Source organism: Periplaneta americana, chromosome 17 (genome assembly GCF_040183065.1).
Source record: "Periplaneta americana isolate PAMFEO1 chromosome 17, P.americana_PAMFEO1_priV1, whole genome shotgun sequence".
NCBI classification, from domain to species: domain Eukaryota; kingdom Metazoa; phylum Arthropoda; class Insecta; order Blattodea; family Blattidae; genus Periplaneta; species Periplaneta americana.
Window position 1 is genome coordinate 2,245,706 of NC_091133.1, and position 19,783 is coordinate 2,265,488.

The 19,783-nt window shown below is 37.7% G+C and overlaps 1 protein-coding gene across 1 annotated transcript in view; it reads right to left on the bottom strand.

The window, feature by feature from the left end:
• Window positions 1-1,666: 1,666 nt before the first annotated feature.
• LOC138693339 (uncharacterized) overlaps window positions 1,667-19,783 on the bottom strand; it is a 28,239-nt gene continuing 10,122 nt past the window's right edge. Inside the window, exons 2-6 of the mRNA XM_069817250.1 lie at window positions 18,383-18,502; window positions 18,171-18,304; window positions 13,898-13,977; window positions 7,178-7,270; window positions 1,667-1,855 (exon numbers count right to left, since the gene is read on the bottom strand). Of these exons, the coding sequence (XP_069673351.1) occupies window positions 1,722-1,855; window positions 7,178-7,270; window positions 13,898-13,977; window positions 18,171-18,304; window positions 18,383-18,490 (549 nt within the window). The 5' untranslated portion in view covers window positions 18,491-18,502 and the 3' untranslated portion in view covers window positions 1,667-1,721. The remainder of the gene's footprint in view (window positions 1,856-7,177; window positions 7,271-13,897; window positions 13,978-18,170; window positions 18,305-18,382; window positions 18,503-19,783) is intronic.

The window sequence follows — 19,783 nt, forward strand, 5'->3', positions numbered from 1 at the left end:
TGAAAGACTAGATTTGCATCTATGCTAGAGTGTTCGCACATACAGATGTGCTCTACAATATTCTTCAGACAAAAAGTCTAGACATAGCATACTGCTTGCAAGAGGTACCAAAGTTAAAACATACTATATCCGAGTTCGGACGTAGTGGGTTTCCGTCCATATGGAGTAATATGGAAAATGAAAATTCTTCAGACAATACAATAGAACCACCATTAAAGCGAAGAAAAGGAGATGATGAATTGAAATATAGGCAGCTGTACTACAGCATACTAGATCGTATGCACATGGAAATTACTGACAGATTTTCTGATTATGGAAAGCTTCAGTTCACACATCTTCTAGATTCTCAAAAATTATCTGCTTATAGAGAAAACTTCCCGAATGAGGCACTAAACAAATTATTTCAGTCCTATAACAGTCACTTTGATCAAGTACGTTTGAAAAATGAATTAAGTGTAATATATTCAGCAGAAGTCTTTGATTTTTCGAACAAACCTATCCATGAAATATTATTTGCCATATATGAAAACCAGCTGAACCAAGTTATTCCTGAAGTCCTTAAATTGGCAACATTAATTGTGACAATACCAGCTACGTCAGCATCGGTAGAAAGAACATTTTCTGCGTTGAAGAGAATAAAATCCTACTGGAGATCAACTCATACACAAGAACGTTTATCCGGCATGGCACTGATGTCAATTGAAAAGTCATTTCTACAGAAACTTCGCAAGCGGCCCAACTGCAATTTCAATGACGAAGTCATCAAAGTATTTTCGTCCCAATCAAGACGTCTGGAATTCACATATAAATAGGTAAGGAATTTCATTATAGGGTTTTTAAAATATATTTTGTGTAATAATAGGGTCAGTGGTAGCCCAGACCCTTAAACCAGTATACGCCACTGACTTAATTTGCGTCATCATTATCCCCAAACTCATTTTTACTCGTCCCAATAGTGGTGTCATCTACTGACAACTACCGAAACTATTTCAAAGTTTGTCCAATTTTAAATATTTGATTCTAACTTATCCCATGGTTAGAAAGTTCGCTTACACGATCAGATAATTCTAGTCAGTTATCTTTGAACGCCATTGTACTATTTATACTGAGCGGACATCACCAATAACCGATGTTATCACTCATATTGAATATTGAAACTGGTATTCATTAATACAGTATGAATGAAAACAATGTCTGTCTGTTGCTATAACATCTCTGTGTTCTTAATTCGTCTGTCGTATTGTGTTCTGATAAAATATTAGGAGATGCACGGCTTCTCTTGCCTCCCCTGAAAATCGGCCGCTGCCTTAACAAAATGTTTACCAAGGAGAATTTCAGGAACATTTTTGTGACTAATGTAGATAGTGAACAAAATCTGCAGGTAGGTATGTGGAGAAAGCACAGGATGATGCGTTTCGCGATTATAGCAGTGAAGTACCGTAAATCATAACTGGAGTCAACAATTCCCCCCCCCCCACTTTAACATACTGTCCTCAGATGTCCTCCCGAATGGCAATGCCTAATAATTATTGAAAAGTGGGGACAGCCTTCCCATCAGACGTTCAATAACCTCGTAGTATTATTTTTGGTGTGCTGCCATGGTAAAATATTCTTATTTTATTTTTGAATTAGGATTGGGATTAATGTAACATTATACAAAGAAGAGTAAGTTCATGCTGGCAATTTATTTTCCATACAGCAAACTATGTATTAGTTCCTTCTTAAGAGGCAGATACTTCCGGACATTCATAAGTGAATTTCTGGACATCCTGCCCGGTCCTCTTGAGGTCCTCCAAAGCGGCTTGCATCGCAGCCACGTCTGGGTTCCACGTGCGGAAAGCTACCCAGACCAGCTCTGAAACAAACATGCCATGCTTAGTACTCCTATTGGACATCGGGTGATGAACTTCTGCAAAGCAGAATATTCTGTCATATGTTACATGACATTCAAGATTGTGCATGAAATTGAACACATTGGTAAGGAGCAATGCATTCGTCTCAGAAGTTTCCAGAAGCTATTTCAGCAGTGCATCCATTCCAACTAGAGAAGGTAGTTTTAAATTAATTAAATTGTGGAAATAAAATTAAAAAGTGTAAATTAACTATCAAATTGTTTAAATATAATTATATATTTTATTCATTGCATAAACTTTTATCACACTATAGACAGAAATATTTGTGAAATCGTCAGCCTCTAGTGAGGGTGACGTCATGGATTCTGAATGCAGGACAATTGCGTGATTAAAGAGTTGGCGCTTTGATTGACACTGCGTTGTTTATATTTTTCGAAGCCTATTAGCGTTAGGGCTGCCCTACTTCAGGTGGATAACTACATCGTTTCCGCTTTCCGATGTTGTACTTTTAAATCATTATTTAACGGTGCTGCATCAACTGTGAGGTTTTATATTATCAGCGAACTAGTGACAGCAAGACAGGCCCGAGGATTCATCTTGAGATTACTTGACTTTTGTCTTAGTCCGGCAAAACCTCGGAAAACACCCAATCAAGTAGTCAGTCGAAGCTGCGAGTCTAGCAGATGTTCACGCGCTTGAAAACGGAACAATTCTCATATTTTAAGATGCTGAAATTGGTGTATCTTGATATTTAGCAATAATTTCCGAATATAAAATCACAGTATTCGGGTGCAGGCTTTCACGGCCGGCGTCAATAGAAGGAAAGTTTTTCGGACTATCAGGCCCGCCCGTTGGTTGTGACCAAACGTTTCGTTCACACACTGTGCAGCCAGCGCAGCAGAACCAGTACTCTGCACACACCACTGAAGATGTTCACCGCAGCAATAAACGAAACGTTTGGTCACACAATCAATGGGCCACGACCTGATAGTCCGAAAAACTTTTCTCCTAGTAACAATCACAGGTTAACTTTCAGAATAACATGCTACTCTATGTTCCACCCAACCTTGTTCTTGATATAAATGAAGAGATGGAGAAATATTTTATGATAAAAGCACAGGATTGACAGACGCACGTGCTAGAGTTCAAAACTGTACATAAGTATATGCAACGCTTAGACATGTGTATTGTGTAACATGTGAGGAGTCATCTGTGTGACCTCGTAAGTTTGACTATTTCAATACATACGGAGATAATCACTCAATTTATTTTTAGATTTAATATGCATTGAGACTCCGCAGTTGTTCAACACCCGATAAGGAACCTTCTTCTTAGCCCAGTTCCTCGTCACTAGAGCTGGTCTACTACGATGTCAGCCATACCGTCCAGGTTACAAAGTAAATCGTCTTCCTTAAATTTATTAAGTGTTGAACATAATTTGACCAGTCTTCCGAGGTTACATTTTGAATCGAGAGTTGAAATAAAGACCTACAATTTTATTTGTGTGAGTTTCAACGTGATATTGTTCCTGTGCTGCGAAGAAGGGTCGTGCTCAGGAGAAAAAGTAAACAAAAAAAGCTACAAGTGCAGTCAAAGCGCCCACAGCGCGTAACAGACGTAACAATAACAAAAGGCTTTTGTTGTGTGGAGCTATATTATGAACGCTTAGTCATGGGGATGAACCAATAATACGTTTGCTGCTTATGATATCCTACTAAATTCATGTGTAGAACAGTATCTGCTTGATTACAAACCTCATCCAAAACCTAACGTTCATTTAGGCCTACTCAGATTATTTGCAGTAGATTATAAAATTATTCAAAACTTATAAATAAATAGGCTAAATTAAAAACATTCATGTACGCTTCATTGCAACATTTGTATCGTTATATGGCACAAATATTACGATCAATTTGGGAACTACTTTCTCTGGAAGCATAGGCCTATATCTATATCGTCCTGTGAAGAGCGTACAAGGTAACTGCCACCCCTCTTTGAATACAAACTTGGATGGGATATAGAAATAGTGATTCTTTCAACATAACAGCTTTTAAGCTGTTTTCGACGCGATAACTTATAGGAAGTCGTCAATGATAATACGAAAGCTGGGGTTGCAACTGCAGAATTTTGTATTAACTCCCCGTGCATTATAAAGCCAATCCTCTAATCTGTTTAGATACTACAGTCCCGTCGCTCTAATTTCCGGCAGCCAATCACGTTGCAGGCCGACTACATTTAAACGTGTGCGTCTTGTGATTCGCTGATGAAGACGTTATGTATTTCCTAAGGCTCGACAAATACTTTGGCTCTTTCGTTGGCGTTCGCAGAAAGCACACAAGGACGTTATTTGCCGCTCAATTATTTGCTGAATTACAGTGCGTTTGACTTATTATCATAGGAGCTACGACATGATAATGTTTAACGGTGTGGCAAATAGATTCCTCGTCTGGTAGCTCGGCAACGAAAGAACAAAAATGGCGAACGATACTACCTACCTAGACTTTATAGAGCATTCACTTCCTAAGGCGTAAGCAAAGAGGAGGAGCCATGCCGGGAATAACAGCGTCGTGACTATAGGTCCTAAAGTATACAAAATAAAAAATGTGATTGACTGATTGGAAAAGAAAATATACCCGTACTGCAAAAGATAATATATAGCGACTGATTAGATGCTAAAATTAGTTAGTGAAGTTTTAAAAGGGCGCGTCAGCTACTATGACTATTTGCGCCCTTATCTAAAATTCTTCCAAAAACAAAAACACAAACAATACCATAAGCTAAAAGCGAACACGAACTAAGGACCGTTGCCACATTAAAATCATAAAAATTAAGAAATTATTAGACTATAGATGCTAAAGTATAGAGGAAATCTGAAATATAATTGATAGATTTGGAACTAAAGTACATTAAAAATGTAAACGATTAATTACAAATTAAGCAAAGAAAAATATGAAGCTGTTAGAATACAATAACGGAAATGCATGTTTACATAATTTCAAGACATCCTTGATTTTAGTTTTTCTCTTAATAAAATGTGTTATACATATTCATGCATTGTAATGCAAATTGTAATGTACTGGTATCGATTATCTCACAGAGAGAGAATGCTCTTTAGTTTTCGAGTATTTTGTTAATTGTGCTTCAGATGGAAGATATTAAACCTACAAAATGAAGTGCAACTTCATTCAAAAGTGTCTTCAAACGATAAAGTGTTTTAAATATTGTAATATTTCTATGTGATATATAACAAGTCACTCACTAGTGCAAACAATGGGGTTTTCTGTTTGTTACAGTTTTTCTGCGTTTCCATAGTTGCCATTTTATTGAATAAATATTAATGGTTACTGGTAGGTCTATAGCACTGCTACGAGAAGTTGGAAGTTTCAATTACTAAATATTAGGATGCAGCTGGTAAAATCTTCCTATTAAAGTATTATGAGTATTTCTTAAAATCTGAGGAAAAATAGAAAACTTAATATTCCAGAGAAGGCCCAAGTTCCATTCATAACTGCAAGTATTCAATCAGGTGTAAGGAAGCTGGTTCTATGCACGTACCGGTAAAAAGACTAAAGATAACCAACAGCTACAGAGGAGCATCAGACAAGTAATCAAATACTCTATAGCGGTAATTATTATGGGAGTCGAAGTGTTGACTATCCAGATATCTTACAATGTATAGGCTACCTAACAGCGCAGTTTGGAGAATTCTAAGAAAACATCTTAGTATCTAACCTACTAATTTAAACTAAAACTAATATTCGCACTCAAAGAAAACGATAAGCAGAAAATATTTTGATCTTCATGAGCAATGGCACACTGCACCACATCTACACCGCTGTAAAATAATTACACGGATCTTTCAAGATCGTCATCAGTAGGGATTTTCGAGGAGTACGGTCTCCGCGATCTGCAGATCTGAATCTGGTCGATTTTTTATTTTGGGTTTACCTAAAGAACGCGTTTTGAACCGAGGAAGATGCTATCTCTAAAAAAATTCTGAAATATTCCAAGATATTGTCTTCAAACTGCTATTCTACGTATCGCAAAAATAAGCAATAATGGTGTTTGTTAAACATGAGAACGACGTACGTATTCCAAATGTTTTGTGTTTGTATTTCCAGCACAGTGATGTTTTCTTCTTTTTTACCCCAATATATTGTCATATATTTTATAATCCTTCACAGTGACTTTTGAATTGCTTTATGCAACAAAGCCCTACTTTACAACTCTGCCGTGTGCATCTAAATTTTCTGTCTGTTTATACACCACTTATGCTAGAGAGTAAAGTAAAGGAGATCTTCTAAGCTTGAAGAGGAACATTCCAGTTTTTTGTTAGTATTCTCTATTCCTCATGAGATCAAGACATGCTACCGATCCCCTATTTTGCCGTAGATACTTTCTTCCAAACTGTTCTGTCTCCTTCAGTCTCCTTTCCAAGATTCCTTTTCAACTGATAAAGGATAGTTGCGGTCTCTTCCTTCGATGAAAATTTTGTGAGCCTCACAAACATCCAAACTTAACCACACCAAACCCAATCTGTAACCACGCGATAGATACTTAATTTAAACACCGAAACAGCTGTAAGCCACATATGCTTACACAATTAACACGAGTAAGATCGCCATTTAATCAATTATTTATATTCATGTGTTAAAAGTAGTGTACGAAAGATTCAAGATGATTTAAACATAGTGTTCAATATTCGATTCGTGTAATATAGACTCAAGTCGAGAATGGCGTTTTAGGATCCACGTGTAGAATTCAACCCACTGATGAATACTGGAATCAAGGTTACCCTTAGGAATTATGTGTCTCTCCAAACACATTAGGTTCCTTTCCCTAGCCAATGTATTAATGAATGTTCAAATCCTACAATTTAAAAACAGTACTTACTAAACCAATAGGCTAAGAAAATGTTAGTTATTGCAACATGTGGGAACCTTATTTGTTACTGAAATTAAAATATTGCGTGTACAAGATAAATAAAAAATCATTTATTTATAAACATGTTTAATAATCTGCATTTGAACCAGTAGAAAGAACTAAGAAATAATTTAAAAAGTAAATACAGTCATACTTTAGAGAAAACATTAAAAATGTCTTTAAGAAAAATTAATATGGAAATATAACTGAGTGAGTGTAGTGTAGGCTGGTGCACAGTAATATCTTAATTGAAACATGGATCCCCCGAGGAGCAGCCTGCCCCAGTCAAGTTGATTGAACGGAATTCTTATTTCATGTAAAAAATGTTTTGTCAAAACATTTTGTCTTCTTCTCCCTAAAAAGAGATTTAAAAATCGGCCCCATTCGATGCCGTTACTTACGTTCGTTGTTCACGGAATCCGGACAAGCCCCCGCTATCTGGTACTGCAACGTGGCATTCCACGCCAACACTTGGTATCGATCAGAGAATTTGCCTGCGGGCAGACCAAAACAATGTCAGAAGTGCACACTGTGATTTCTTGAACAGTGTGAATGCTGCACAAATACTTGACAGAGTAATGCACTGATAGATGGCTGGATTCAGAAGTATAAGGATGCATGAATTAAGTTATAGATTGAAACATTAAAAGACGAAAGGATGCATTTCAGATGTAATTTGAATTAATGGCGGATCCTTGACTGTTCGTGATTCACCTTTATGTGTAAACTTACCGACAAAGAAGTTTCAGGGCGCGGCATGGTCTCTGGAATGATGGATGTTGATAACAGACGGATTATTGAGAGGCTGGGGAGATTAATGTATGGGTAGGAAGATGGGTAGGTGGGTGGGTGGACGAATGGGAGGAAGTATGGAGAGCTGAAATAGACGAAGAAATAGCTATGTGGATGGGTTTATAGAATGGCGAATGATCAATAAAAAGATTTATTCGTGGACGTATAGAGGAAGATATATTTATGCAGGTGCTTAAGGGACAAGACATCGCATCCCTGTGCACTGCAGCATGATGGAATAAGTTGCCACACTACGCAGCACCTCTCGTTCCACTTTAGACAAGCAGGAAGCTGTGGGGGTCCATTGTTATCTAAGGCGCGTCTCCACTATTAAACATTTAACAACATGTTAAATGTTAAATTGTTTACCGTTAACATCCCAACATGTTGACTGAACATGTTAATGCTAATTTCATTTAACACTTTGTCCACACTGTTAAACATGTTAAACTTGACTTTCTTTGCGTAGTCCACCATAAACAGTCTATGAGATTTTAATATAGATAGTGTTTTATTTGTAAACTTGCACAATGGACTCAAATGATGATCTGACTTTTGTAATTGTCTCTATTGCTTGTTACAAGGCTTTGAAAAGGAAGAAAATGAGAATGTGGATGCGGCAATATCTTAGTAAAAGACACTATGCAGGATACATTCTAAACGAGCTTAAAGTTGAATATAGTATCGATTTGGATTCAAAAACTTGCTGAGAATGTCAGAACTCGATTTTAATATAGTGCTGCAAAAATACTTCCTGTTACATCAAAGAAATACACAATTTAAGAGCAGCCATTACATCTCAATTTAAAAAATTACAGCACGATTGATTATCCTAGGACCTACGACATGATAGATGTTAAAGGAGTGGGTAATATCGTATAATTACTCTTTCCGAAGTTTTACGAACGTTAACATACATCACCAAATACGACCATGACTGAAGTCAACATAGCGTTAACGTTTAGCGTACGACGAGAGTGCGAAAACTCTCTATTGTATTCTCGAGAACAGTTAAATAATAATTCCAGTTCTCTAAAACAGTCGGCCTTCTTTGTTTTGTCTCTGTATTCTTTTGCAGACACATCCCACAAACAAGACTTTCCATCAGTGCATTAATTTTATTCTAATGTATTTTCTTTCGTCCACTCCATTACTTCGAACTTTCAGCCAACACCAAGGACCAATGATGGTATAAAAATGATCAAGATACGCACCACAAAATCGGAATTTATAGTTGTTGCTATGGAAACTGTACGATCTTTGCCGAATTGTACCGACGCTGCACGAGGAAATGAATTGACTTGAATGTTTTCCATTTCTGCTGGAAAACACACCAACATGTTAAAAGTGTTAAATTCAACATACTCAGTTAACATGTTAAGTCAATTGAGACTTGAAATGTCCATATACATGTTATATTCAACATGTTATGTTTAACAAACATGTTGTTAAATGTTTAATAGTGGAGACGCGTAACAAAAACTCTCACAACATTAACGAGATTTGGACTCGTGTCGGCGGTCGCTCTATATGAATAGCTGCGTGTATCTAAATGGTTGGATAGGTAAGAGTCGGTAAAAATCTCCGTTTCTGTCCAAAGGTACTCAGCGTTAAATTCGTGGGATGTTCGAGATTGAATTCGTCAGCAGTACAAATTAATTATTCCTTGGAGAAAAATGTGATGATTAGGCAGGCGAAACGCGAGCAGGGCGGAACGTTAACTTCGTGCTACTGTAGCAGGACAGCAAGCCTTCGTATTTATTGGTCAGTGTATACTCTCTACTGAGAAAAAAAGTTGCAGTGGAAAATAATACGCCGAACTATTCTATTCTTCAATGAGTGAATATTTTGATTCATAGCCTACTGAACCCACTCGAATCCCGGGTCTTAACTTGGTTAATATACAGTAAGCAGTTCTTGAAGCGGGAAGTGTTCCGGATAAACGAAACGGACAACGTGCTGCCAAAGACATTTTTTTTTACACCAGCTGGAAAATTCCCCTAAGTGTCTCTTCCGCGTCTTCCTCGCCACTTCTACACGAGAGGCTACGAAGGCACTTTTTTATTTTTTTAGTAGGTTATTTTACGACGCTTTATCAACATCTTCGGTTATTTAGCGTCTGAATGAGATGAAGGTGATAATGCCGGTGAAATGAATCCGGGGTCCAGCACCGAAAGTTACCCAGCATTTGCTCACATTGGGTTGAGGGAAAACCCCAGTAAAGACCTCAACCAGGTAACTTGCCCCGACCGGGAATCAAACCCGGGCCACCTGGTTTCGCGGCCAGACGCGCTAACCGTTACTCCACAGGTGTGGACTAGGCACTTTAAGGTATAGTGCGAGAACTTTCAATCGTGTCTTCCATACTCAGCAACATTTTAAGCAGATTTTGAATAAAGTGCATGACCGTAATCTCAGTTTGTTTTCGTACCCAGTTTAGTTCCATATATGTGGCCATGTTCCTATGACAGAAATGCGTGGAAAATGAAGTTAAATAGTTCCAGCACCTTCTAACACGACATGGCTAAATAAAGTTTTAAAACAAAAATATGTATTATTCTGTTGGACAGCGCCACGAGTTTGACCACAAAATGTAGTTGCTGCCGGCTGGGAACACACGCTCCGCGGCCAGTGGATGCCGTGCCCCGCTCACTTTCGTAGACAAATAATCCGCCACTCAGTATTGCTGTAGTGTAGTTACCGAGAACATATTTGTACGTCACAGAACGCACTTGAAAGGTTTGCTGCGTGGAGTTTATTACATATTACGAAGTTGATACATTTCTCATAAGTTTTGAGTGTTGCATACCAATTCAGTTCACTTACCATGTTACTGTTTACACTTTATTTTCTTACAGTCTTACTAATAAACCGTGTATAGTTTTTATACGAGACTTATGCAGAGTTGAGACAGAAAACGTTACTAATAAACCGTGAATAAGCTATGGACGTATAAACAGGCTGTAACTATACAATGGGAATTGCTTTGCAGTAGTTATATACACGAAACCCCTTGTTTAAGCGTTGTATATAGAGAAAAAATGGCCGCCCCTCTAACAGCTGTTCGTATCGACTGTCATTTTATGATGATGGATGCCTTGTAACCAAAGAAGAACAAACCAAAGATCATAGAATTATTAGAATAATATTGCTGTAGCTTGTACTCTCTGACCAAAATGTAGTGTGGTAATCGATTAGAGCCAGTTGTACTATCGATACTTAACATGCAACACTAGAGCGCTCTACCGGATGCAATAGAGAACCTCAGATATTCTATTACTTTTCGTAACGAAGTAATGACGAAACAATGACGTAGCTGTGTAATAGTTGTACTGTTATACACGACGTATGTAGTGATTATTAGTAAGGAATTTACACACGACGTATAAACGAGCTACTCATTGTATAAGTATAAGACAGTTAAACGTGTGTATATAGAGATTTTATTAGTAAGACCGTTAAATTATTATTTAGAAAACCTCAGTTATTTATTTTCATGCTCAGTATAAAGACAAAGTAAAATGTCACGCTTCGTTTGTAATATGTTACATAAATTTGGATACACACAAAACATTTACCATCTTGCTAATAAACCGTGTATACTATTTATACGAGACTTATGCAGAGTTGAGACAGAAAACGTTACTAATAAACCGTGAATAAGCTATGGACGTATAAATAGTCTGTAACTATACAATGGGAATTGCTTTGCAGTAGTTATATACACGAAACCCCTTGTTTAAGCGTTGTATATGGCGAAAAAATGGCCGCCCCTCTAACAGCTGTTCGTATCGACTGTCATTTTATGATGATGGTTACCTTGTAACCACATAACAACAAACCAAAGGTCATAGAATTATTAGAATTAAAGCCTGGTTCAGACGGTGGCTACGCTGATGGCCGCCCTGCGTGGTCACTTGCTGGCTCCCGTGTTGGCTACGGTGACTGTAGTTGTTCACACGGTGCTGGCTCTTTTCACAGTTCAAATTGTAAAATCATCTGCTGCTTCATCTGTTGCCAACACTCATGGTCAAAAAGAAACTAAACCGTGAGTGGAAAACAACTGAAGCCCTACATTAACAGTAGTAAATGTCGTAATAAAGTAATTAAGCCATAAGTGCAAAACAGCTAAAGTCCGATATTTAATTGCTGTTTCTTAGAAATTAAAGAATATAAAAAAACCAGGTTTAGTTGGAAAACAACGAACATGGCGACATGGTTTCAGAGGTGATATTATATGATCATCTTTGGTTTCCAGCCTGCAAACCATCACGAAAAATAGCATGAAACCTACCCTCGAAATCCAGCAAGCTAGCCATCCAGGGACCCACCAGAGCGGATTACTTCCGGCGAGTAACCATGCAGGCGACCCATCCGCGGAGCCACCTTGGAATCCATCACAGAAACACGCACCGTCTGAACCGGCCTTAATATTGCTGTAGCTTGTACTCTTTGACCAAAATGTAGTGTGGTAATCGATTAGAGCCAGTTGTACTATCGATATTTAACACGCCACACTAGAGCGCTCTACCGGATGCAATAGAGAACCTCAGATATTCTATTACCTTTCGTAACGAAATAATGACGAAACTATGACGTAGCTGTGTAACAGTTATACTGTTATACATGACGTATGTAGTGATTATTAGTAAGGAATTTACGCACGACTTATAAACGAGCTATTCATTGTATAAGACAATTAAACGTCTGTATATAGAGTTTTTATTAGTAAGACCATTAGCAAATACAGTGTATATTTCACGGCGGAAATAAGTTACAATGAATTGCAGGAAAACCACAAATCCAGGCCATGTGCAATTTTTTTAGAAACTAAAACAAAAATTCAGTTTGCCTTTCTTTTTTTATATGAGAAAAAAGAAAATTAAAAAAAATTAAGTATGCTATTTACAGAATTTTGGATTTTTATATGTTTCTGTACTTTATCATTTTCTTAGCTCAAACATGCACCTAAAGTTGTTTATAAGATAAGCTGCTCCGTCTTCGTCACCTAAAATTGTTTTAAAGAAATAAAATAATTGTTACTAGTCGCGAATTGCAGACACTCCACATGACCTGGCATTTCAGACTTTTTCCAGCAAATATCATATATATGTCCTGCGCCGTGGCGTCGCGGTCTAAGGCATCCTGCCTAGGACTCGCGTTACGGAATGAGCGCTGGTTCGAGTACTCATGGGGGAAGAAATTTTCTCACGAAATTTCGGCCAGTGTATGGGACCGGTGCCCACCCAGCTTCGTGATGCACTTGGGGAGCTACGATAGGTAGCGAAAATCCGGTTTCGCAAACCAGCTCGTGCTAATCACACGATACCTCCCTTCTGGTGGGATGATCGTCATCTCTGCTTCGGCATGTGGACGTGAGGCCAGCAGCTGGCAGGTCGGTCTTGGCCCTTCAAAGGGCTGTAGCGCCACGGATTTACTAAAGTTCATGCATGTTAAACATAGGAACTTACTGCAATGCTTCAGTAGAAAAGAGTCACTTCAAAATACCAAACGCGTACAAAGATAATCAGTTTTTTGTGCCTCCTGAAAATGTACTCAAATGGATATGTAGGAGTTCTGCAATTCAAGATTCATATAGGTCTAGCTATACTATAAAGAAGTCGTATAAAAAGTGTCTCGCTGCTATATTTCTAAGCAAAGTCACAATATAAACATAACCAGCGGCTGACTGACTGACTGACTGACTGACTGACTGGTACAAGTGAGAGATGCCAGCTCATTTAAGGAAAACAAAACGAAGTTGCATAAATCGCGTCCCAACTGTAGAACAATTCGATGATATAGGCTATTGAGTAGAACAATCGCCCATGCATTAATTAACAAAAGTTTTACAGCCAAGTGTACCCAAGACATCGGATTTAAGTTGTTCAAAGTAATGACGTCAGTCGCTCATAAAGTGAATGAAGCAGATGTGTAGGGTTCAAGTCTTTCGGTAGAGACGAAATATAGCGTGTGTCTAAAATAAAAAAAAAAAAAACATGTGAAATGTGCATTAAAGGATGGTGGACAAGCTAAGCTGATAAAGTACGTCTGGTTGCCGAACCCTGACGCTAAGCGGGCCGTCACACGTGCTAAGGGAAACCTGTTTCCAGGCGTACACAGGTTATCTTGTAATTTGGACGATTAAAATGTTGCTGCATTTGTTCTTGTGAATTTATTATTTATTTTTAAGAAATTTTATTTCCCGGTTGATAGTTTCATCTCCTTATATTACGTAAGGAGGAAAATGGTTTGATTTACTGTTATATTTTTACAAGCAGTTTCGCCTGAAGTCCACAAACATGATTTTTATGTAATGTCACACTCACTGTTTCCTTTGAAAGTGATGTTGAAGACGTTCCCGTTTTCGATGTAGGCTTTTCCCGTCATATTGAATAAGTCCCCAGTCCTGAAACAAGCAACAAACGACATTCCTATTCAAAGCGTATTAAAGTTGTTCACACTAGATGGCAACTGTCATCGAGGCTTCCTTTTGTCTCTTAGAGGAATTCATTTCTCAGAGGCAGCTGGGTGAGTAGGCTACACTGTTGCCAATATCATCATCATCATCATCATCATCATCATCATCATCATCATCATCATCATCATCATCATCAACCTTTAGATTTTTAGCCTGAAGGTCCTGATCTAGAGATCTTACGGCCTGTATTCTTCCTTGTGGTCTGGTCTTCACACGTAGAATACATTTCTATTCGTGTCTTCAAGACTTTACTTAAATTCACCATTGAACTGGGTTTCATAGAATCGAATTTCGGGAGGGCTCTATGAAGTTTCCGCTGGCCCTGAAGCTAGGCGCATTTCCAAACCCACACCGGCTGACTACACTAAGATCCGCTAAGTATCCAGGTTCCTAGCAGGCAACTCCACTCGTCCAGGCCTAGAATCCTTCTGTGCTGTCAGAGCAGCGATTTTCTTAGGGACGTAAGGCCTGATGTCAAGTCCACAAGAGTCGTCTGACTCAGCAGTCTGAGTGGCAGCGTCCACATACGTCTGGGTTGCGATTTCAATTCGCTTCCCAGGTATATTAGTAAGAGGTGGCGTTTGTGTGGAAGCATCAATTCCTTCTGTTGCTTTGTGTAGTACATGCGTATAGGACTTTTCCATTGCCTTCTCCTCTTTATCTAAAATACGCTTAATCACCTCGAAGAACGTAATATTTTCCCGAACTAGAAGCTTATGAATCGTCTTCTCCAGCATATACTTTGGGCAAATTTTCGAGCTAGAAATGTGGTCCCCAGAACAATTCACACAGTGCTCGGCACCGGCACATGGGGATTCCCCATGGTCAGCACCGCCGCACTTTCCAGATATGATGTTAGTGCTACTTTTTGCGTATATCCGAACCGTTGGCGCCTAAAGCACCGCATTGGATTCGGCACATACGCACGCACAGGGACACGCTCGTACCCGGCAAAGATATATTCTAGCAAGAGAGACATCTCAAAGGTTTCAAAGAATTCAAGAATTCAGTTGGATAAAAGACAGTCTGCTCACTATCTACAACTGCATCGAGAAACTCATACTACGGTCCTGGACTGCGGAAAGATACTAATTGCATGAACTGTCTAAAATTTGGCCTTCATGATGTATCAACAATGCTTTCGTGTTCTTTCTTCCACGGCCTCGTGAAAGTCGATGTTGAATACAACAAACAATAATAAAAAACAATTGAGTGTAGAAGATTGCATTTAATATTATACAGGAATGTTTGATCGCATATAATTTTAGTTTTTATTTTTTAAATTAATTTAACGTCAATTTGTCCGATTTCAATGTAGCCTATGTTCTTCTCCTGGTTATGATGATTAAATGTGCAAACTTTGGCAAATATCGGTCAAAGCGTGTAGATTTGTATATAGAGTACATACATACATACATAGCCACATTGACTTTTATATATAAGATGTATGTATGTATGTATGTATGTATGTATGTATGTATGTATGTATGTATGTATGTATGTATGTATGTATGTATGTATGTATGTATGTATGTATGTATGAATGTATGTATGTATGTGTATGTATATATATGTGTATGTGTGTATGTATGTATGTGTGTATGTATATATGTGTGTATGTGTGTGTATGTATGTATGTATGTACGTACGTCTGAGGACACACGCACTTTTGTGCGTTTCTTAATTCTTGTGCATATGTGAATGTGTGGGTGAGAGCTACGAAGATGGAAATGTATTATTGTGTGTGTTGACTTCTGCTTATCTATGAGTATTAGACATAGAATTATATACAATTTACGATACCATTTTGTCAGGAAATGTGTAAATTCACCGTAGTCCTTTATTTCAGTGAAATTGCTAAAATATATTTGGTACTAACCACTTGGAGAAGATTTACATCTCTATTTACAAAATAACTCTTTAGAGATTTCCTACATTTCATATACTACCAACTAGCTAATGTTATTTTAAGTGATTTAATGTTATTTTAAGTGATCGTTTCATTTAATTTAGGACATTCCCTGTTATTATTATTATTATTATTATTATCATTATTATTATTATTATTATTATTATTATTATTATTATTATTATAAATTATTGTTAGTATTAATTATTAGTATTATTATTAATTGTATTTTTAATTTTAAGTTTATTATTGTCATTATTGAGTGTAATTAGTTACCACTGCCACCGGGTATATACCCATTCCAGTGTGAATAAATACATACACATACAACATACAATAAATTATTAAACAGCTGGGCAAGTCCTTACCTGAATACGAGAACTACGCAGCTCGATATCTTTGCAGTGAAAAGAGGAAAAACTCCTGACATTGGCTAAACTGGCACTGGTTACAATAAAAGACAAGGAAGTTTTCTATATTCTGGCAGCGGATTAGGTCTACAGCTTGTGTCAGTTGATATTTTATTGGAAGAAAAACCGACGAAGTTGAAAAAATTAGGGAAAAAAAAGCAGAAATTAAGTAGATACTGGCAGCTAAAGTGATGACTGAAACCAAAGTAGAACGTTAATTTACAAATGCAGGCTAACAGTAGACACGACTAAACATTCACTGCATTCGAAAGAATAAGCATGGTGGAATAAGATGATACATAGTTTGGCCTCTGTAGTTCACTGGAGCTACTGGTTCGAGGGGAACTTTGAAGATTTCATTTGCGAGTGGGAATCCCAGAATGTTGGTGTAATGGATGCCTTTGGTTTGTCAAGTGTTTTCTGGAAACATCTCTATTGTCTTCTATAATATCTGAAAGGCCGGTTCAGTGGCAGCTAGGCCTATAGAAATATTAACGAATGTTGCGAATACACGTGAGTCTCTGTGTGTTTATATGCGAGTGTTATACGGGTGTGTTTTTGTCAGTGGCGTAGCGTCAATGTAAGCTAAAAAGCTCAGCTTCCCCAGTTAATAATAATTTCATAATAAACCTGCAGTTTATGGACAAAATAATTTGAGTAGTTTAATATCTAAGACGGACATCTGTCGTCTCCATAGTTTTGATCTAGAGGCACTTTTTTGTTTCACAGTGTTCTTTGTAGTATTTTAAAACAATTCATTTTTATAAATGCAGTGTTAGAATTTGTATATAGTTTCACCATAAGTGAAAAAAGCATGAAAAAAATGTATAAGAATCCACATTATCTAAATCTCATCTGAAGGTCAGATGTCCGCCTTTGATATTAAGCTACTCATTTATTAATTTTAATAGAATTTATATTTACGCGTTAAATATTGTGATGCGGCAGCTCAGGATGATTTGTGATGCAGCAGTAAACAAGAAGCCTGCACTGGCATACACCAGCTTCCAAGCAGACTGGTTTCACACTCATTCTTCTGTGTAACCCACCCAGCAGATTTTCCATCCCTTTAACTAAACTACCCTGGTCGCAAGGCTAGCAAGAAGCTAGCTTTGACATTGAAAATAAGTAGTTTCCGAGTTATCCCTTTTCGTCAGTTGTGTTCAGTTGAAGTGTTAGTGTGCATTGTGGCTGATATAATAAATAATGAGTGAAATAACACTTCCTCACACCAATTTACTTGAATTTTTTTAGGACAATTCTATTATCAAGACTGACTTACGAACAAAAGTGTGATCTAAACAACAAATGACCGACTCCCTTGCTGTCAATGAAGGACACAACCGAAAGACAGACGCATACTACGTACTGTATCTATTGACCGTTAATATTGTGATTCCTCTATGACAGGGAGTGAGCTAATGTTATACGTATACGTGTCTATCTGTTAGAGATATGTGTAAACCGTGAAATCATATTTTACTACGTATCATTTGAGGTCATGCCTTATTGTTGTTACGAGGTTCCAACTAATCTTCGACTGCTGACTTGACATTGACTACTATTTATATTTTTGTAATACGTTATCTCATATCGCATGAAAGACAACTTGAGTTAGCTTCCCCTGCTCAAAATTTCATGCTACGCCACTGGTTTTTGTTTCGGAAAACAGCAGTCTTACTCTATTAGGAATACACGCGTGTTTGCATGTGTTGAGTTTCTGAGTGTTAGGTTATGTGAGCGTTATTGTGTTGCGTGTTTGAGTATGCTGATCGAGTGCGAGTGTTTGTCTTTGATCTCACTTGGTGTCTTCAACGCTGGTTTTTATGTCGGCTTCGTCCTCGCCGGTCAGCGTGCTTTCGTAGTGCCAGCAGGGGTACCTGTCCGGGAAGTAGCTGGGCCTCAGCAGCACGGGACGCCACGGCCCCTGCAGGAACTGCACAGACAACGCTTATCAGGGCTACTACTGCATGACTCAAAGTACATCAACATTACTTCAAACGCCTTCACTCACGTCATTTGCATCCACTTCCTGCACCAGCACGTTGCCAACGTCACACATGTAAGCTAGCGCCGTCCCAGCAACAAGAGACAGCAACAATGTGGACAGCAGAATATTCATTGTTGGGCAGTCCTGTTGAGGAAGGGAAGACATAATACTAGCCATTGTCATGTTCAGTATTGTTATATAATTGCTTATTAAATGACGCTCTATAAACCGCGAGGTATTCCGTCGTCGAGGTGAGCCATCAGTTGTTTTACTTTACAATTGGGAAAGTCCCACCAGTTGATCTTACAAAGCAGGATTTGAACCCATTTTCGTCCGAAGCCTCAGATTCAAGTATAGCTAATAAACCCAGCCATTTAACCAGTTACTATTTTGTCATGTAACATTTTAATTGCTTTAAGTTTTAACATTTGTTGCAGATTTTATCGATATTTTGAATTTTGCACTCAACTTTGTCACAGAAAATGCAAGTGTCTAAGAGATGACTTAAAGCCAAGATTATATTCACTTTGAATATATGGCAAGAAAATAATTCCTAATTATTAGGGTAATAATGAATTAACCAATCAGTGTAAATATCGTTTTGTTGAATGTGGACTGTTATGATCAAAGAACTGAATACATTGAGCTGCTTTCTTTTAGGCCTATATTTCGTTTTTTTTAGCTACACTTGTTTTACGCTTCGATTTCTGTGTTGAGCGCTTCTTGATTCAGCACTTGTTTCACTTATTAGGTCTATTTAGCGCTGTTACAAACGCACTCTATTAATTTATAAGCAACTTTAAGAAAACAAGCACCGTGTTATACTTCTGAGTAAGAGAGCTAGAGAAGACTGAAAGAAGACTTACTGTTATAATGAGATAGAAATGAAGGGTAACAGATACTGGAAGGAAAAAAACATCACGTTTAAGTCTGTTTACTGAGAAAGAGATCACATGTCAGATTTGAGAATCCCGTTCTTACTTTCTTTATTGAGGCATAAACAATAACATATAGGCCTACTGGAAAGAGTTATTGTGTAAGGACACATTAAACACATTATAATAACAAATGCAGTGCCATCAATACTATCAAAGGTTGCGGAAATAAACACTTCTCGGCATAAGTTGGATGAAAAATTTAATGGTTAAGATAAAAATGCACTATAAATGCAAAATTATTTAATTACTGGTATGATAGGTGTAAGAATCATGTAGTTATTGTTTAATTATTTTAAACGTCATGTGTAATAAAGATGAGCAAATTTAAATAGAACAGACAGACACGACAGTGCTAAGCTCGTAATTCTTCTCGTTCCATAGAATACATACTGCATACTTGAAGAGAATTTTCACCCACTTACAAGACGTATGGACCAGTAATTCCTGCTGTGATGATAGAGGACAGTGTGGGACGACACTTAGAGAA